This window comes from Miniopterus natalensis, chromosome 10, assembly GCF_054644295.1.
Source record: "Miniopterus natalensis isolate mMinNat1 chromosome 10, mMinNat1.hap1, whole genome shotgun sequence".
NCBI lineage: Eukaryota > Metazoa > Chordata > Mammalia > Chiroptera > Miniopteridae > Miniopterus > Miniopterus natalensis.
Genome location: NC_142090.1, coordinates 57,553,738 through 57,575,181, shown reverse-complemented (window position 1 = coordinate 57,575,181; position 21,444 = coordinate 57,553,738). Strand labels below are relative to the sequence as shown.

General features: G+C 35.5%; 1 protein-coding gene across 1 annotated transcript; it reads right to left on the bottom strand.

Annotated features, from left to right (window-relative positions):
• Positions 1–686: 686 nt before the first annotated feature.
• GTPBP10 (GTP binding protein 10) lies at positions 687–21,184 on the bottom strand. The gene is made up of 10 exons (XM_016218890.2): positions 21,110–21,184; positions 18,495–18,688; positions 14,559–14,650; positions 14,035–14,179; positions 11,276–11,349; positions 9,726–9,778; positions 6,555–6,662; positions 5,595–5,672; positions 3,173–3,296; positions 687–1,187 (listed from the first exon to the last, which is right to left on the bottom strand). Exons 1-10 carry the CDS (start codon positions 21,140–21,142, stop codon positions 925–927), a joined length of 1,164 nt encoding a protein of 387 aa, XP_016074376.2. The 5' UTR covers positions 21,143–21,184; the 3' UTR covers positions 687–924.
• Between the last annotated feature and the right edge of the window lie 260 nt (positions 21,185–21,444).

Here is a 21,444-nt window from a genome sequence, read left to right as displayed (position 1 = left end):
TACTTGGAAAAGGTTTATATAATAAACTTATTTGGGTAAAAAGATATATAAATAAAAAATTCTGCAAGAACACAGGAAACTATTAACAGTGGTTTTGTCTGGGAAGGTCTGGAGTACGGAATGCAGAAAGATGGGAACTTTTTTTTTAACATGCTTTTGCACTTTAAATTTTATATTTTACAATGAACATGTATATCTTATAATTCATTAAAAAAATGTCCAATTTGTAAATATTTTTGAAACGCATGTAGATATTATAATCTGAAGAATATATTGACGATTGATAATATTGTTTAAAGTTTGCACTTCCTATTTTCTCTTAACTAAAATATGAAAGTAGACATTCAAACAGTCTAGGACATAAGAAAATGAGTCATACACCATTTTGCTCTAAAGCAAGAAAAAATACTCTTATATTTAAAAAAGAAAATTTTCTAAAAGCTGAAATCACAAATATGTATTTGCTGGCTTCTATTAAATATGATTCAGTAATCTTTGTTATCACTGAACATATGTTCAAGTTTAGGGTTTTTAGATTTTCTAAAAATGAGAACTATTATATATAATAGTTGAACCATATACATGACAGGTCCAAAAACAAACAAACAAAACCTAGTTTGCTCATTCTCATAATATTCTAGAAATCCCTTTATAAAAAAAAAAAAGTGACCTCACTAGAGACACCATAAGAACAGAAATATCAGAGGATTTTATTATAGGTGGGTTGGCCATAAAATTATAAACTGTCATGTTTAGCTCTCAGTTACTTTTTACTGTTGATATACTTAACTGTAAACAATTAAAAGATATGGTTCTCAAATGATGCCATATATATCAGAAGGTTAGTAATAACTAACATTCTAAAATATACATCTGTGGAAAAACTTTCAAGTGAACACAATTTCATGTTCATTTTTAATCAATTTAAATTTTTTCCATTCTGGAACCAGTAACAGCATTCTTTGACAGTGGCTCACTATAAGATATTGTATTGGAAACCTGTAAATTAAGCAACTGTTTCTTATGATATGCATCATTTTCCTGGTCGGCATGTTCATCCAGGGATTTCCTTATACAGTTCTTTAACTCATCAATTCCTTCTCCAGTAATCGCAGAGATGGGAATGATATGTTCAAACTCCATTGTCCTCTCTGGAACCATGTTTTTCCCAAATACATGCAGAAAATCTGAAATAAAAAACATAAAACTATGTTCTTTTTTATTGTCTTTCAAAGTAAGTCAAAACTATGTTAAAAAGGTTTGATTTGTGAACCAAAGAACCAAAAACTTAGCTTTTCTTTTTTAAGATATGTTTTTATTGATTTTAGAGATAGAGGAAGGAAGAGGCAGAGAGAGGTAGAAACATCCATGAGAGAGAAATGTCGGCTGGCTGCCTGCTGCACGCCCCTACTGGGAATCGAGCCCAAAACCAGGGCATATGCCCTGAACGGGAATCGAACTGGTGACCTCTTGGTGCATGGGATGATGCTCAGCACTTGAGCCACACCAGCTGGGCAAACTCAGCATTTTAAATTCCGCTTTTTCCTTCTCTCTAATAAGCTCACAGAACCTTTGGTTTTTACTAGTGACAATGGTAAAGCTCTTGGTACATGACAGATGCTTAGTAAATATTTGTTGGATAAAGATATTTTAAACCAAATTAAGTAAAAGAATCACAGAAAAGTATTTACTTACAGAAGCAAGTTGCTTTGGGGAGGGGTCGATAAGTGAGGCAATGTAGATTCTCTGCAAGAAGCTTTCTATAAAAATAACATCATTTGCAGTTTGGGATACTCTAGCTTGCCTCAGTACACAGGTGGCCTTTAAGTGCCTTAAAGTAAGTACAGGCACTGGTACAAAGAGCCATACTAAAACTGAGAAAGGTGTGGGGGTAGTTCAAGGGGAGATCACTTCAGATGAGTCTGCTCTATCACTCCACTGGGGCTGAGAGCTGTTATATTACTTTTTCCTCTCCCCTGCCGCCAAGGCAGTGGGAGGAGGGGTGGCACACAATGGGATGGGTTAATACTGACGTGACCTGCAAAGGCCAGACTGAAAGAAAATGGACAAGCGAACATGAAGCTTGGTTTATGACACCAATTTGCCCTCTGAAATCCAGACAGGTGAATTCAGGATTTATCATTGAGGGCACTGTATTTTGTTTTATCATGGTCCAAAACAGCAACAAACTCTTGAGTTACCCTTCCTTCTAGTACCTCCTCTGAAAATGTCCTTTTCTGCAAGACCAATTAGCAAACAGATCTAATGATCTCATAAAGCAAATGACATCAAGGAATAAAGACTATTTACTAATTCCAGGGAATACTTATATTCGAAAAGTAATGTACTAACTCAAGGACAACTCCAATATATAAATTACACCAGGGAAATACTTTTGAGCGGAGAAAGAATCTTCTGGTGCTATGTGCTAGTCCTAATAATTTACTTTCCCCAATTTTTACCCCAAGGATAAAAACAGGGAAATTAGTACTATTTAAAAACATGTTAACCACTTCCCATCCACCCTACTTTTCCTCATTTGTGAAGAGGTCCTCTCCTAGACTCAGAAAAATGAAACCATAATCACTGTAGGATAGAGAGTTCTGCAAAGTTCAATATTCAAGATAGTGAAGAGTCCCTTTAAGTTCCTTTACACAAAGTGGTCCATTTAGAAACAAATTTCAAACAAATAAATCCTTTTGAAGTAGCAGCATCTATTTTTCTGTGTTACACATATATAGAGATGTACTCACGCTCTTTTTAGAAGATTAGTACTCTTCAAAGACTCACACAGTTGACACTACTTTAGAACTATGAGCTGCTTTTAAATTTATGGTGTATTAGGGGAATGAAGTTCCAGAACCTGTGAAATATGTTAAAGTGAAAGACTATAGGTAGATGCTAACTGTTTCCTCTTCATGAAGCCTGGCCTTTTCAGCTCAAATTATCTTTTTCTTTGTCTCCTCTTACTACCTGTATCACACATTCGGAAACTTGGTAAATATTACATTACAATGTTATTTAAATGTTTCATATGGTATGGGTTCTTTCATCAAACAGAATTTAACAGTAGCAACTGTTAGTTTTATTTTCCACTGATTATATCACTTTGCACACTCTCCACATATTAGATATTCATTAAATTGACATTAAATGAATGAATCAGTTTTACCTTTAGGATTCTGGAGTTGGTTCATAAGTACATGAAATTTATTTTGGGCATCTGGCAAGTCCATTTTATTTACTGCCAGAAGTGCAGGTTTTGTCTGAAGTTCCTCATTGTACAACTCCAACTCCTTTAAATCAAAAAAGACCAAACAACTTTATTAAAATATCTATATAGATTACCTAAGGTTTGGTAGTATCTTTCTTTACCTTGTAGGCCTAGGTAATCTAGAGCCCAGTCACATCTCTGAAATGCAGTAAATCCCAACAACCATAAAATTAATTAACAAAGGAAAATGTTTAATAGTTAGGTCATGTGATAATATAATTTAGCTCACATGACATCCTAGAGATAGCTCTGATCTGTGCCTCAAGCCAAATACAAATATCTGGACTTCTATTAGGCACACAGATAAAATTCAGAAGTGAATAGAAGTAAATCTTCATGACCATGGATTAGGCAATGGTATTTTAGCTATGACACCAAGAAACATAAGCAAAAGATAAAATAGACAAGTGGTACTTAATTAAAATTTAAAATTCTGTGTTTCAAAACATATGACAAAAAGGGAAAGGCGACTGGCAGAATAGAAGAAAATATTTGCAAATCATGTATCTGATAAGGGACTTGTATCGAAAATATAAGGAACTCTTACAACTCAACAGTAAAAAGACAAATAACCCAATTAAAAAATGCACAAAGATGCCCGGCCAGGAGTGGCTCAGCGGTTGAGCATCGACCTAGGATCCCGGAGACAAGGGTTTGATTCCCGGTCAGGGCACATGCCAGGGTTGCGGGCTGCTGCCGATCAATGACTCTCTCATCATTGATGTTTCTCTCTCTCTCCCTTCCTCTCTCTGAAATCAATAAAGATGTATTTAAAAAGAAAAAAAATGCACAAAGAATCTGAATAGGCATTTCTCCAAAGACAACAAATGGCTAATAAGCCCATGAAAAGATGATCAACAACATCAATCACTAGAGAAATGAAAATCAAAACCATAATGTGGTGAAGGCCTGGGGTGGGGGGTGGGTATAAGGTAGAAGGGGTCAATGGGGAAAAAAAGGGAACATCTGTAATTCTTTCAACAATAAAAATAAATAAAACTGAAATAAACATTGGAAAACAAAACCCATAATGAAATATCACTTTATTCCTACGAGGGTGGCTAAAATAAAAAGATAGACAATAACAAGTGCAGACATTAATGTGGAAAAAGTGGAAACCTCATACATTGCAGGTAGAATTGTAAAATAGTGCAACAGTGTAGCTACTTTGGAAAACAGTTTGGCAGTCACTCAAAATTTAAAAAAAAACAGTTACCATATTATCTAGCAATTCCACTCCTAGGTATATACTCAAGAGAAATAAAAACATGTCTATATAAAAATCTGTACACAAATGTGTACAGCAGTGTTATTAATAATAGGCAAAAAGTGGTAAAGAAAATAGGATATACAAAGTCCTGGAGATAAGAAACATCACGTAGTGTTAGGGAGAAATCACAGAGCTGGATATACAATGTAAGGAGGGATGTGAAGAAAAAGAGATGCACTGCTAGGTAGGAGCCCAACCTTGCCAGACCTTATAAACCATGTTCCGGTTAGATTTTAACCTAACAGCAATGGGGCACCATCGAAGTGTTTTAATCAGGGAACAAGTATCAGCTTGGTTCTTTTACAAAGCTCACTTTAGCTGCCACATAAAAAATGGTCTGCAGGGAAATGAGACCGGAAGCAAGGAGACCAGATAGGAGGGACTTAAAACATTCTAATGAGAAGGGTTGATGATTAAAAGTGTGGATGGAGACAAGGAGATGAATTTCAGTGAGATTTAGGATGCAAAACTGACAGGGTTTGATATAGGTGATGAAAAAGAGACTTAAGACAACCACTCAGGTTTCTCACTTACATACTCAGTAAAGTTTTAGAGGAGGCTGGAGAGTTAAAAAAAAAAAAAAAAAAAAAGGTCAGTTTTATACATATTAGGTTTGAGAAATTAATGGGATATCCAATCAAAGATGTCCAACAGGCAGCTGGTCTAATGCTTAACTAAAAGATCTGGGTATCAGATACAGATCTGGGAGTCATCAGTATATTTACTTAACTGAATGCTAATTAAAGAATAAACAGGAAAGAGTATAAAAAGTAGACTGAGAGGCAGTCTAAGAAGTAAGAATAAAAGTTCAAGCAAGATACAGTTTGAGAAGTATGCAATAAGGAGAGTTTCATTGGTTGCAATAGTTTTAGGAGCAGGTTAATACTGAAGAACTGGAAACAGCAAGTTTAGATAATTCTTTAACATCAAAGCTTCAAAAAGTAGAGGTGGAATATGTATTTATTATAATTATTATTTGTTATTTCATATAGTCTTATGTACCTATATATTAGACCAGTAAACACAGTAAAACAGAAACAGAAAACCTACTTTTGTAAGCAGTATTATGGTTTCAAAGGCAGTGCGGTATTGAGTTTGAGAAGAAAGCTGAAATCCAGAAACATCAACCTAAAAACAAAGAGGGAAAGAAACACCCTTTAACATAAGATTAGCTATACGCTGCTGTTTTGGAATGTTTTATTCTCTCAAGCTAAAAATAATTTCTCAATCTATACTCTATTGGTAATTTAGTAATTCAAAATAAGTAAGAGAAAATGTAGTGTCAAGATAACTGCAATTATTCTGATAAAATCACAACCATTAATAAAATGAAAAACTAGTATAGACAATTTGTACTATTATGGACAATCTCATGAACAACTGACCCTTGAACACCTTGGGGGTTAGAGGCATGAACACCTACCCCACCCTACACAGCTGAAAATCAGTATATAACTTTTGCCTCCCCCAAAACTTTACTACAGCCCCTTGGTATTCACAAGGGATTAGTTCCAGGACCCCTGTGAGGATACCAAATTATGTGGCTGCTCAAGGTCCATATATAAAATGACATAGATCAACACATACAGTCAGCCCTCCATATCAGCAGACTTTCAACACTATGGATTGAAAACAGTACAGGTATTTATTGAAAAAAATCTGTGTGTAAGTGAGCCTGCACAGTTCAAACCCATGTTGTTCAAGGATCAGCTGTATAACTCTAGCACCTCCAATAAAGTAGAAAAAAGACACTATATAATACAGTGGTATGTTGAAAATCTTAAGAAATTAAACCTTGACAAGTATGACCAAACTTATATCTGATACAGTAAATAATGCCATTTCTATCCCCAATTATAAGCAAAGATTATTTATAGTATTTGACCCCATTTAAACAGACTTAGTGGAGTCACATATGCTACCATTTTATCTTTAAACTTATAAAAAACATCTAGGGAAACTAAATTCACTGATTTTCACATTCAGTTGATATACGTACATATGACTTACAACAAAAAGTAGTTGTTTAGTTCTTTCTATATGCTTGAGGAATTTGTGGCCCATTCCTTTGTTCACATGTGCTCCTTCTATCAAACCAGGAAGATCAGCTACTGATATCTAATACAAAATTAAATGGTTTGATAAAAAAGAAAAATACATGAAAATCCTAAGTACAATTACATCCAAAATTTTCATGGTATTTCGAGTACAGACAGTCCCTAATTAGTGATTACCACTGCATCTTTATAAAGCCAAGATGCCTTTACAACAAAATAAATGTATTAAGAATCAAAATCATTTGTTATCAGAACTTAGAGGTCAATTTTTATTTTTATTTATTATTTTTTAAAAATGTTTTTGATTTCAGAGAAGAAGAAAGAAACATCAATGAGAGAATCATTGATCGGCTGCCTCCTGTATGCCCCCTACTGGGGGTCAAGCCCAAAACCCAGGCACGTGCCCTGACCAGGAATTGAACCCTGACCTCTAGGTTCATGGGTAGACACTCAACCACTAGGCCACACTGGCCAGGCTAGAGTCCCATTTTTAATTATTAATCTAACAATCTAGAACTTTAGGGGTTAGTTTAACAGTAATTAATCACAAAATTCTAGTAAGAATTCCAAAAATTATATTGTTTAATATGAACTTACCACAGAATTTCAACTTCTTGAATTCTTAAAAGTGTTCAAGAATATTAATTCAGCTAAACTTACTTAGAACTGCTCTGTAGTTTTAAGTTATATATGTAGTTAATGTTCCTTTTCTGTTCATATTCTACCAGGAGGACTATTGACCATTCTTAAAAAGTAAAGAATATAGAGTTCCTATATTCATTTGGAGATAAGCATTATTAATCATTGTTCTACAATTGTGGTTTTCAAATCTCACTGTGAATCACTGTCAGTTTTATAAACAGATGCCCAGGCTCTATGCCTAAGAGATCTGGTTTCAAATCTCTGGGGCACAGGCTTCATTTATCATTGTTATTCTTAAGCCACTCAAATAATTCTGATGAGCAATAAGAGATGGGAAGCACTGCTCTACACACACTGCTCTTGTGAATAAAGATTTCAGAGTTTTAGCCCAGCCGGGCGAGGCTCAGCAGTTGTGCATCGACCTAGGATCCAGGAAATCGTGGTTCGATTCCCGGTCAGGGCACATGTCTCGGTTGCAGGCTCGTTCCCTAGTTAGGGGCGTGCAGGAGGCAGCCGATCAATGACTCTCTCATCATTGATGTGTATCTCTCTCTCTCTCTCTCTCCTTTCCTCTCTCTGAAATCAATAAAGATATATTTAAAAAAAAAGATTTCAGAGTTTTAAAAGTGTCGCTATGTGACAAAGCAGCGTACACTACAGAGGTCTCATGTCCTAAAAGTTTGTTTGAAGGTTCTCTACTAACTTCCCTTAAAAATTACAATGTTCTCTTTTCCTCTAAATATTGTTTGCTATATTCATATTATCTTGTATTTATAATTTTACTTATTTAATATTCTATATAATTGTTGAAGTTTTATTAATTTTTTACTGTTATACCACTGTTATAAATGAATATAAATCTTATTTCTTTTGAATTATGTCAATGGATTATGTGAAACTACACTGATACATCATCACCAAAAATCCATTAGGGTTTACTCTTGGTGTTGTACATTCTGTGAGTTTTGACAAATGCATGACACATATCCACCATTATAGTATTGTACTGAATTGTTTCGCTGCCCTAAACACCCACTGAGCTCCGCCTATTCATCCCTGGCAACCACTAATTTTTCTTTCTTTTTTTTTTTCCTCCTATCTCCATAGTTTTCCCTTTTTCCAGAATCTCATATAGTTGGAGTCATACAGTATGCAACCTTTCATACTGGCTTCTTCTACTTAGTAATATGCATTTAAGATTCCTCTGTGTCTTTTCATAGCTTGCAGCACATTTCTGTTTAGTGCTGAATAATATTCCACTTTCTGGATGTACCACAGTTTACCCATTCACCTACTGAAGGACATCTTGGATGATTCCAAATTTTGGCAGTCACCAAGAAACCTGCTACAAACGTGTGTGTAGGTTTTTGTTTGGATGTAAGTTTTCAACTCATTTGGGTAAATACCAAGGAGCACGGTTGCTGATCATACATTACATATTTTTGTTTTAGTCTAATTACCAAAAAGATCTACAGTTCTTCCTTATTAAAGAAAAATAAATTTGAATAATTAGATAAGGCCAGAATCCCATTCAATTAAAATTTTTCTGATGAGAAAGTTGAAATAAAACCATTTCCATGAACTTTAGAAAATGTTTTCAATTAATAAAAATAATCAAATATGAAAGTAAATACGGACTTGCAATGAGATCAAACAGAGATTCAGAAAATAAAGAAGAGGCCTTGGCTGGTGTGGCTCAGTTGGTTGGAGTGTTGTCCAGTACTGTATACCGATCAGGGCACATACCCAGGATGTGGGTTCCATCCCGAGTTGGGGTGCGTACAGGAGGCAGCTGATTGGTTTCTCTGTCACATCCATGTTTCTCTTTCTCTCCCCCGCCCTCCCTTCCTCTCTCTCTAAAATAAATAAAAACATATCCCAGGGTGAGGATAAAAAAAGAGAAACAAAGAAAATAAAGAAAACAATGTTGTAATGACAAACTGGAGTTTAACTTTCAAACAAGAAGTTACATTCTCACATATGAGTGGAATCCCACATATGAGTGAAATCATATATGGGATATAAAACTGAAAGCAACAAATGAACAAACAAGAAAAATAAATAAAAACTCATAGACACAGACAACAGTATGGTAGTTACCAGAGGGAAGGGGGGTGGGAGCAAGAAAGGGTAAAGGGGGTCCTTTATATGGTGATGGAAGATGATCTGACTTCGGGTGGTGGGAACACAATGCAATAAACAGATCATGTATAATAGAAATGTATACTTTAAACCTATATCACCAATGTCACCCCAATACATTTTAAAAATACCAAAAAAAGTCTATTTAATAAGTTACATTTCTTATACAGTATTTTACTATGATAGTGTTCACTATTGATTTGATCAGTTTCACTTGCAACTGTCCCCCCCAACACCATAGAAACAGTCAAATATAAAGTCCAAGTACCAAAAGCAAATACTTTCACTTCTAACCAAGTATTTATTTATTTTTTAAGTGTCTTACTTTAAAAATACCCACCTGTTTGAAATCTTTATACATAATCTTTCCAAGTTCAGGCTTTAATGTTGTAACTAAAAGAAAAAGCAATAATAAATTAAAACTGGAATAAAAGCTAGTACTCTCAAAACTGTCTTAGCATTATGTATAAAATAAACAATATACCTTTTTCTGTGAACAATTTAATTCAAATTATTTTCTTATTTGTTGAAATAGAAGGTACAATTATCTTTGCCATTTACAATATACTCGAAAAAGGACAAATACAGATTTTTATAATATGCACAGTCTATTAAATTAATGGGCCTCAAAGTTCCTCTACCACACTTGGAGAAGCACCGTGGCGGGGGCAGAATTCCGGTTTCTATCAGTAGGTCTGGTCCAGTTCTTTCTCCTTCAGCTATCCTTAAGACTCACCAATCCTGCACTAGCCTCCTTCCTATGACTTTTTGCTTTTCTTCTTCTTTCCTCCTCAAGACTACCCTGTATTATAACAATAAATACCGGTCATGTAATTTAAAGCAGTTAGTTCAAAATGAAGTCTACTTTATCAGAGTCTAATTTTAGAATGGCTTAATTTTATTTTCCAGGTTAATATCATTCTGTACCTTTATGTTTAATGATGGCAGAGATCCTATCACATTCATTCACTATTTAGTTTAAGCTTCCATTATATCTCACCTTGCAACTACAATACCCTACTAACTGTTCTACATATGTAAGATCCACATATGTCCCACACCAATCCATTACTGTATTATATGCAGAAATCTTTTTAAAGCAAATGTAATCATTTTATCCCTTGCTTAAAAGGCTATCTTAAGATATAAAGATCAAATACAGTCTACATGGTCAATATGACGCAGTCTCTACCTATATATCTCCAGCCTCACACTGATTCCCTCTTTCCCTTACCACATGTTCTCTAGATACACGAATCTACTCACTGCCACCAAAAAGCCTTCGTGTGCCATTTCCTCTGACTGAAAGACCCTTCCCCTCTACTATGTTGCTGATTAACTCATATTTACTCTTCGAACCTCAACCCCAGCATGACATTTACACAAAAAATTCTAAAGCAGTCACCTAAACTCTTTTTCAACTGTATTACATATCCTTACATTCATTAGTGAGCTATATGCCTTCCCCCACTAGTTTGTAAGCTCAATAAAAGTTACAATAGTATCTGTTTCTGTTTACCAGTCTTTGTAACTCTAGAACCTACTGCAGTTCCCAGAAAAATATACTTGCCATGAGTGAAGCAGAGTGAAAGAATTCATCTCTGCCTTCCTAGTACTTATCACAGTGCTTGATAAAGGATAGGTGCTCATAAAATCATAACTAAACCAAATAAATAATTACGCAACAGAAAAGTAAATGCAACAAAGTAAGTAACAAGTACTAGAAACTTTGTTGAGGGCTACAGAGGTTTCAAAGATAAATGGGAAATGCATATATTCTGCCAATTTTCAAACTAAGGCTACACTTAGAGTTGTCATTTTATTCACACTAAAAGAAAGATTAGTCTTTAAAAATTCACCACCACATATTAAAATACAAATTATACTTACATGCATAATCTGCAATTGCAGGTTTTGCGTGAGAAATTTTACTTAGCAAAGAGGATTTTCCAGCATTTGGGAATCTAAAATGAGAAAATGAATTTATACATTGCAACAAATGTCAGTACTATTAATATTGTTTAATCTCTGAATCCTTAACATTTTAAGAAGCAAATTTCTTGAATATTTCTGGAATTAAAAGTAGAGTATAAATTTAAAGTAATCTTGAAAAACTTAAGGAACAAAATATACTTATGAAATAGGTAAAGATAAATTCATGCTGAACACAAAAAATGTTTCAGTATTGTGAATAAATAATTCAAATTATGTAAAAAAACAAACTTGCTGCCCAACCAGGCGTGGCACAGCAGTTGAGCATCAACCTAGGATCCAGGAGATCGGGGTTCGATTCCCGGTCAGGGCACATGCCCGAGGTGTGGGCTGCAGCCGATCAATGACTCTCTCATCATTGATGTTTCTCTCTCTCTCTCCCTCCCTCCCTCTCCCTCTCTCTCTCTCCCTTTCCCTCTCCCTCTCCCTCCCTCTCCCTCTCTCTCTCTCTCTCTCTTTCTCTCTCTCTCCCCCTTACTCTCTCTGAAATCAATCAAGATATATTTTTAAAAAATAAAAAAAAACCCCACAAACTTGTAAAGCATAGGAAAACAAAAAGAAACTAATAAAAATACCCATAATTTACAATCTCTAACCAAACACTGATAAAATATTACTTTTATTGTTTTGTGGGTTTAAAAAAAAATTTTTTAATTGATTTTTTAGAGAGAGAGAAACATTGATGGGTTGCCTCCTGCATGAGCCCCAACTGGGAATCAAACCCACAACCTTTTTGGTGTACAGGATGACGCTCTACCCAACTGAGCCACGTGGCCAGGTCAGGATTAAAAAACAAAACCAAAACATTTTACATGGACATTTTCAAATATATACTAAAGTAGAGAGGAGTAATAAATCCCATTTAGCCATCACCTAGCTCAACAAATACTAATATACTCTCAAGACAAAAAGTTGGTTTGGTTGAATAGACTCCAATAAGGTCTGCATTACAACTGGTTGATGTGTCTCTTAGATTTCTTTTGGTAATAGTTCCCCCTCCACCTTGTTTCTCCCTTGGCAATTTTGTTTTTTAAAATAAAACTGGGTCATCTGTCCTGTAGAGTCTTTCCCATAGTTTGGATTTTTCTGCTGACACCCCCATGATGTCATTTAACATGCTCATTTTCCCTGGATTTTCTATAAATAGGTAGTTATATATAAAGCTTTGATCAGATTTAGTTTTGATTTTTTTTTCTGAAAGACTATCCACCGTTGGTTGGCCTTCTTTTCCAACTGTTAAACACCTTTCAAGGGTACACTGTAAAATTTCCCTCAAGAAAGGCCCACAATGCATGAAAGAAAATACAGTACTAGGAATGAAAGTTGCTTAACAGAGGATTTTCTAAATTTCATTCAGGTATTTTCATTAAATTTATCCAACATATAGAAATGTAAATTAGTGCAGCCATTATGGAAAACAGTATGGAGTTTCCTCAAAAATTAAAAATAGAACTACCAGATGGTCCAGCAATTCCACTTCTGGGTAGTTATCCGAAGAAAACAAAAACACTAATGTGAGAAGACATATGCACCCCTATGTTCACTGCAGCATTATTTACAATAGCCAAGACATGGAAATAATCTAAGAGTCTATGTATGGATAAATGAATAAAGAAAATGTGGCATACATTATATATAGGATGAAATATTATTCAACCATAAAAAGGAAGAAATATAGCCACTTTCCAACATAGATGGACCTTGAGGGCACTGTGCTAAGTGAACTAAGTAAGACAATGAACAACAAATATTATATAATCTCAGTTATAGGCAGAATCTAAACAAACAAACAAACAAACAAACAAACAAAAAATTGAACTCACAGGTAGAACATCTTAGTGTTGCCAAAGGAGGGGATGTAAGGGTAGGCAAAATTGGTGAAGGGGGTCAAAAGATACAAACTTTTATTATAGTTATAAATCAATCACGGGCGATATAATATATAGTACAGTGACTATAGTAAATAATACTATATAATAATACTGTATTATATATTTAGAAGTTGTTAAGAGTGAATGTTAAATTTTCTCATCACAAGAAAAAAAATTTATTGTGGTGATGTTATAATACATACAAATATTGCATCATTATGTTGTACACCTGAAACTGATGTAATATTGTATGTCAATTATATCTGAATAAAAAAATTTATCCAATTAGTATTTATTGAACATTGACTTATATCAGGCAATATCATAGGCGCCAAAAACATAGCAATCAATGAGACAAATGATATCCCTGCCTTCACAGAGCTGTCATTCAAATTTGAGAAAACTCTTCTTTCAAATCTCTGCCTAAGTTTCATTTGGAATAATGGTATAATATTTTGCAAAGATTAGTTTAGAATACTATAAAAATTTTTAAGCTCTTAATGGAGCTCGTTTAAAATTTTCTGATTAAAATATTTCTATAATAAATTTATGGAGGCCGGTGGAAAAGGACAACATAGTAAGGTTGTCTACAGTACTGCGAATGGATAGAACCTAAACAGAGCCTAAAGAATAGGGAAACAGTCATAGCAAGATCCAACTTACCATTTTACCAAATTACCATTTTATGTTTATTTCCTATTCATGAACTAATGTATTGTGCACCTGAGATGTACACATCTCTCTGGAAATGGAAAAATAAAAATAAAGATTATGAATGATACTTACCCCACTAGGCCTATATCAGCTATAAGTTTTAGATCAAGGTGAATTACTCGTCTCTGGCCTTTCAAAGGTAAGAAATTTGTAAAGAATTTACCACCAAGACCTCCTTCAGCTACCAAAATTCTGTCTTGCTCTTTATTGAGTTCTCCTTAAAAAGAGAGATAAAGATACTTAGAGTAAGTAAGTAAAGCTAATCACTAATGACATTTTTCTTTCAGAAACAGATGCCGGAAGTTTCATTAAAAGCTTGACCCTGGAAAAACACTTTTGTAAGCAGTGGAAAGACACTAGTTTATATGTTTTAAAACCAAGTAAACACTCTCATATCTTTAAAATAATCTTAAATCTAGCAATTAACTTTGAACAACCTTTATATAACATTTTTAAAAGCTCTTTAATAAATTAGCAGCTGAACTAGTTAATGTTTAAAAAAATTCTGGAACTGAAGAGATGCTATCCCCACAGCTCCCAAACAATTTAGAAGAAGTGCATCTTTTTCACAACCTTAGAATCTACAGTACACTTACCTATAATTTTACCATTTTCATCAGTTACTGAAATACCCACAGGTACAGGAATTTCACAGTCTTTTCCTTTGGAGCCTTTCAGTGCACTAACCCTACAAAAAAATAAAGCTAAATTAAAATAAGAAAACCCCACAAAATTAAATGGCTTATGCTTCAAGCAAATATAATGGTGTATAAAGAAGACTAGCAACCAGCTCTTCTATGTAGATGTTAAATGGCGAAATATTAGAGGAAAAATAAAATTATCCCTAATTATTTATTTGCACTTTAGACTACCATATCCCAATAAAAATAAAGTAATGATTTAAATTAACAAGCTAACCACCAAAAGTCCTTACAAATAATAATGAACTAATGTATTCTACACCTGACATGTACACAAATAAACTGGAAAAAAAAGAAAAATCAATTAAATAACAAAACTTTTTAAAAAACTGACCTCAAATGAGAGTATTTTAATTAGAGGGGGATCATCTGGCTTTCAAACTGCTCATCAGAGAATAAACTGGTACAAACTTCTAACTAGTAAATCTACTTCTGGGAATTTATCCTAAAAGAAAATAACTGTAATAACCATGTAAACTACTATATACACATGGATGTGTGTTGCATTATGAGTATAATAGTAAAAAATCAATAATTACCTAAACAGATGAATGACAAAATGTTATTGCCAATACTATAATACTATGCAGCCATTCTGAACAATCTTCTGGCTTAGAAAAAAGTTGTGAAAAGAGGAGGTTGCAAAATACTGTCCTCTCATTTTTATTTTTAAATATATCTTTACTGGTTTCAGAGAAAGGCAGGGAGAGAGAGAGAGAGATAGGAACATCAATGATGAGAGAGTCATCAATGATCTGCTGCCTCCTGCACGCCCCCGACTGGGGATCGAGCCCAGGCATGTGCCCTGACTGGGATCATAGATCGATGCTCAACTGCTGAGCTACGCCAAGCCGGCCTGTCCTCTCATTTTTGTACCTCCAAACTATCTGTCTATCTAGCTATCTACCTTTTTGATTACATTTGTATAAACACACAGAAAAGTCTAAGAAAAGTCAAGAAAAGGTTAATACTGGTTATTTCTGGAATTACTGGTGGTTGACCTTTATAAAATCTTTTTATTCTGGATTTCCATGATTAGGTCAGAATTTCCAGACCCACAAACATGTGTAGGGTCTCATTCATATGACTTGTCACAGTTATAATTCTCCATTTTTCATGTGTTTAATTAATGTCTGCTCTCCTACTACACTACAGTAACTTCCAGAAGGGCAGTGCACATATTAGTTTAGATCATCATTGTATCCTAGGCATCTAGTACAATGATTGATACATAGTGGATACTCAATTAACATAAGCTGAATGAACTGGATTGACAGAAATGGATGAATTAGAAATACAGTGGTATTTCAGTTTTCATATGTAACCCATTCCAGAAGACAGTTCAAGTTCTGAAATGCTGGAAAATCGAGGGATCAACAGCTGACAGCTAGGCCTCACGATCTTGCACTAAGAGGAAGCCATGTGGCATGTTTGATTTCTGAGGCATGTTCGAAAACCGAAGCATTTACTTCTGGGTTTATGGCGTTCGTAAACAGAAATGTTCGTCAACGGGGCCATTCTAAAACCGAGGGACCACCATATACTAGAAAAAGATTTAAATAGAACATTTCTCTTACTGAGATGTGTGTTGCAGTTTTTAGAATGTAGAGGCAAGATTTAATTTTCATTCTTATATGTTACCACTGGTGAACTTTCAATTAAAATATCATTTTATTAAAAACATTTACCCTTAAATTTCAAACAAACTTTGGATAGTTTTTTAAATAGTTGAAATAGTATTCAATAATTTCCATAGTTGAACAAGCATAAACCAATTTATTGGGCGATGATTTTATGATGAACAAGAGAGTCTGATTTTTGGTAGACATTATTAGATATATGAAATTAAAATCTTAGTTATCTATATTTTGGAAGTAGTCCTTGAACCAAGTCTTGAAAGGGGAATAGGACTTGCCAGACAAGGCAGGAAATGATGTGTTGGCAACCTGAATATGTTCACATATATTCACACATATATATAAATGTACACATATATGTATACACACACACACACACACACACACACACACACACCCTCTGGATTAGGAGAGAACAAGCTGTTTGGAGAAATTAATAGTTATTTCTAGCATAATGCTGGTACAAGTGGGGTGGTATGTTGTAAAATAAAGACACTGTAGTCCAGATCATGAAGAGTCTGATATGCTATGTCAGAGAGCTTGAAGATTATCTTAGAGTGACAGGGAACATTGAAGGATTTTAAATAGGCAAGTGACATTAGCAAATTGGTGTTTTAGAAAAGTCACTCTAAAAATAACTGGATAAAAAGTGGATTGAAGGTGATGACTGAGACAGGAGACCAAATTGGAGACTATTGCAATATTTCATAAATAATGATGGTCTGAATTAAAGTCTGGCCCGTACCAATCTTTCTAGTCTCCTCTTCTTCTACATTCTGTGTTTCCTGCATTCCAGCCACACTGGCCTTCTTTTAGTGTCTCATACTGGTACTTGTCTTCTATCATTGGGCCTGTGTTCATGTTACCTTTTCTGAAATGCTTTTTCCTCCCCTTCACCCAGCTGGCTCCTATTAATCCTTTAGATTTAAGCCTCTCTATTTGAAAAATTGCAACACACAATCCCAGTAAGAAATGTGTTCTATTTAAAACTTTCTTAAAATTTAAACATTGTATACCATCTTTAAGTATACCACTGATCTGAACACGGAATAAGGTTGGAATTATAGCAACCTTACTTCTCAAAAGAAATTATAAAACAACAAATTTTACTTTAGGATGTAAACTGCTGTTATTTCCCACCAGTAATATCAAAATAAAGTAACATTCTGTACTCAAAACTTGAATTACTGAATTGTAACAAATACAAGGCTCTCAAAATCTGTTCTATAAAATGGTTTTTAATCAGACTATTCATAAAACAAAAATGCTCAAAAGAAATTTAAGGGGTTTCCCCAAGGAATCATTTACAAGCAGGGAGTGCTGCTGCATATGTTGGGTAGGATAATTTGTTGTTGTTTTTAGTGTTGGGAGTATCTGTGTTATATAGAGTGTTTAGTATCCCAGTCTCTATCCTTTGCTTATATCCATCCCCCAAGTAAGTGCTACATTCCATCATCTGGTATCCTGACAAATATGGATCAAAACACTTCTGTGGGAAGAAAAAAGAAGAGAGGGACATAAAGTCTAGTGATTACTCAATACCTCCTATGACATAACAGAATAAGAGAGGCCTGAGAAATCATAGCCTGCATTTTGATGGAAGCTTAAAGAATTTTTTTCTTCATTTTCTTTATAACGAACGAAATAATTCTTCTCATATTTTGAGGACAACTTAGTATGTTCTACAGAAAATAACATTAATGAAAAATAAAGGAAAAGTTTTGTTGTCATAGAAAGAATGAAAGGGAAGCAAAAGGGAAAACATACAAGAGATACATCAGTGAAACAGGTTGTAAATTTTCAGCACTGCCTATGAGATGCTGGGGGAACTATTGGTGGTGATGGGGTGGAGTAGCTCCGATGAGGTTTGAGAAAGTTTTCCTAAAGATTGTCAAAAATAATTTAAGAAGAAAACAGTGGGAATTCAGGTCATTTTCTGTTTCTACAGAGGAAGCGCAAAAGAACATGAACAAACACTGAAGAAAGAAAAGGAGAGAAAGTTTGGAAGCTCCGAAACATGTCTTAGTGCCATGTTTTACCCTTACTAGCATGGAAACAAATGTAGATTTTTGCTCTGTTACAAATACAAGATATACTTTACTTCAAATTACTAATTATATTTTTATCGTTTGACTTCTTTTTCTTCTGGGAGGGATTACTTTTATAAAATCAGAGTCATTCAGTAAATACTCACCGACTGTTTGCTCCTTCACCAGCTACAAACCGTTTCTGGGGGTATTTGTCTTTAAGCTGTTTTAAAGTCATTTTTTTGTGGGCTACAACCCAGACGTCACCACCTCTTCCACCTTCTCCACCTAAACGAGGGTAACCCATTCCACCACTTCCTCCTCTGGTGAAGAGTCTCAGGTTATCAATGAAGTTTCCATACTTAAAAAGAGAGGGAGAGAAAGAGAACATTTGTATACCAAATGTGCTTACCAATTCAGAGCTCCTGTCTAGTTCTCTGTTGCCACTAAAACGCCTCAAAAAGTCAGTAAGGGCCTCCTGCATGCCAAATTTATAGCCTTTCTCAGTTCATCTCCTGACCTCCTCTTCCCTTTTATCTCTTAACCCCCCCCCCCTTTTTTTCAATTACCAATTGTTGTCCCACCTTTGCTCAAGGTCTCTGACCCTGTTCCACTTTTCAATCTAGACTGTCTCCCCTGGGTGACCTCAGCCTGCAGTATTAACTCTTTCCTAGGTGGAGACATTCTCTAGGTCCAGTCTGTTGGACATCGCCAGGACGTAAGCTAAAGAGTCTAAAGCAACTGAGGACAATATCCGTATTTAACCTATATCTGAAACCCCTCAAACATGTCACTTGTTTGTAGGTATTGAAAGGATAATAGTCATCTCAAATATATGTTAATATAACAAAATCAAACTTTTCCTTAGGTAAAGTCTGTTCCTCCAATGTTCTTTCAAATAATGGAACCACAGTTTACTACTCATTGAGACTACATATGGGAACCTCTGACTGTATCTGCTTCTTTCCCCAAAGCCCTAACTCTCTTTCCTTCCTGGCACAAGCTATTCTCCTATCTTAACCATTATGACATTAGCTCCTAACTGGTCTTTAAGGGTGTAGTCATTCCTTGCTCAAAGCATCCTTCATCTTGCTGCCTGAGCTATTTTTCCGAAAACGGATTTCTAATCATGTTTCTCCCTTATTAAAAAAATCACTCATGGTTTTTTGTTTTGGCATTTATGAAATGAAGTATAAAGTTCTCAGTACTATATTCAAAGCTCTTAACCACCCTCAGTTTCAATTCTATTTGTTCAACCCCTTCCTCTGTACTCTTCCTCTTGTGCTCTGTACTACACGTTATACTTTCACATCTCCAAGCCGCTCTGCTCACACTTTTCCTCTACTTAGGTCACTTGTTCTTTTCTATCATAAATCCACCTGAACGTCCTATTTGCCAGTGTCTTTCTTAATTCCTCTAATCAACACTTAACCATCCACTTCGCCAGGCTCTTAGCAATTCGTTTACACATCTATTAGTAAACTTACTGAAATCTTACAGATTTAGTGTTTACTTCTGTTTCCCTCACTAAATCAAGACCTTCTTGCAGGTAAAGAGCCTATGCATTAACCTCACAGACTATCAAGATTCCTTACAGAGTAATTTCTTAAATCAATAATCTTTACATCTTTAGTCATCTAGGATAGTTGTAAGTATCAAAAACATCTGGAAACTTTTTGCAAAATACATATACTCCACTGACCATTCTGATAGACTCTGAAGGAGGGGGTGAGGACAGGTCAAAGCCAGAACATTTAGGAAAAGCTCCCTTGGTGATTCTGATGCAGTCCAGACATGAGACTGCAGTGGATGGGTCACAGCAAAGAATCAAAGTGCAGGGATTTATTTAAGTATGCAAACATATTCATAAAACAGAATGTTGTAAAAGAATAGGGTGGGAGGAATATATAAAAGATAAACTTGAGGGCCAACCAGAGTACTTTTCTCTGGGGTGAAGAACTTACGCTTTTGGTTCTGCAAGGCTAGATCAGAAATGCATCACATTAAGTGAAGAGAGAGATTCCACTTGCAAACAACATTGGTTGGAAGTGACTTTTCATGGCAGTAGTCTTTAGTAACTTACCCACAAAAAAAGGCAATAGTTTTATGCATTTTTACTGCTTTAGATAGATCAGATTTAGAACCCAAACTTAAAAGAAAATATCTCAATCTCATCGTTAGTAATAAGATAATGGCCAAACTATGATGCTGGCTCGTTTAAAAAAACATTACCAGTAAGGCTCTCAAAGAGGCTTTTAAATTTGAAGCAACTGTAAGTTCTTTACAGAAACGATTCTAAAACCGACACTACACAAAAACTGGCCTAAATTTCTGGCAAGAAGGCAAGCCTCTGATGACATGTTTTCATTTACTGATGAAAAGTCGTCTTTAGAAAGCTCTTAAAGACAATGCACTAAAGAGAAAACGTATATGTAAAAAGACTACAGATATTATTACTTAAAAGAAAAACACTATTTGAGCCAAAAGAAAAAGTCAAACCTACACTCCACGTATACCGTCGTGCATGTCTCAATGCAGGCAGGCGCCTCAGTTCTTCATCCCACGTGCACACAATTCCCCAGAAGACTCACACCCCGTCCCCAAACAACCGTCCTACCTAGGCCGGGCAGACACACCCCCTCACAGGACGACCCGAGAGGAGACTATGTTAGAAAACAGGCAAGAAAGAGGCCCCCAAATAAAAAAGGTAGGTTGGAAGAGAAGAAGTTCCTGAGCCCCCAGGTGGCCCTCGGGCATCAGGCGGAGGGCACCGGTCACGGACCTTTCTGAACCGCACGCAGCTGCAGCGCACCATGACTGCGAACGGCCGGACTCACTCCCGCCGAAGGTGTACACACCGGAGTACCGCGCGCCCTTTTTACGTCATCACCAGACGCGGACTCCGTTTTCTCTCCGCGCCCTTCGGCGGAGAGCCGCATGCGCCGTACGGTGTACGCGCACAGGACGGGCGCATGCGCCGTGTGGCGCGCCCTATGGACAGGTGGAAGGTGCGCTACTCATTTTACTGGAAAGCAGCTTAAAACTGTAAGAAGTGTTGAGGGCGCCCTGGCAAGGGTCAGTCGGGTGTGGCGCGTGTGCCTCAGGCATGAACATTTT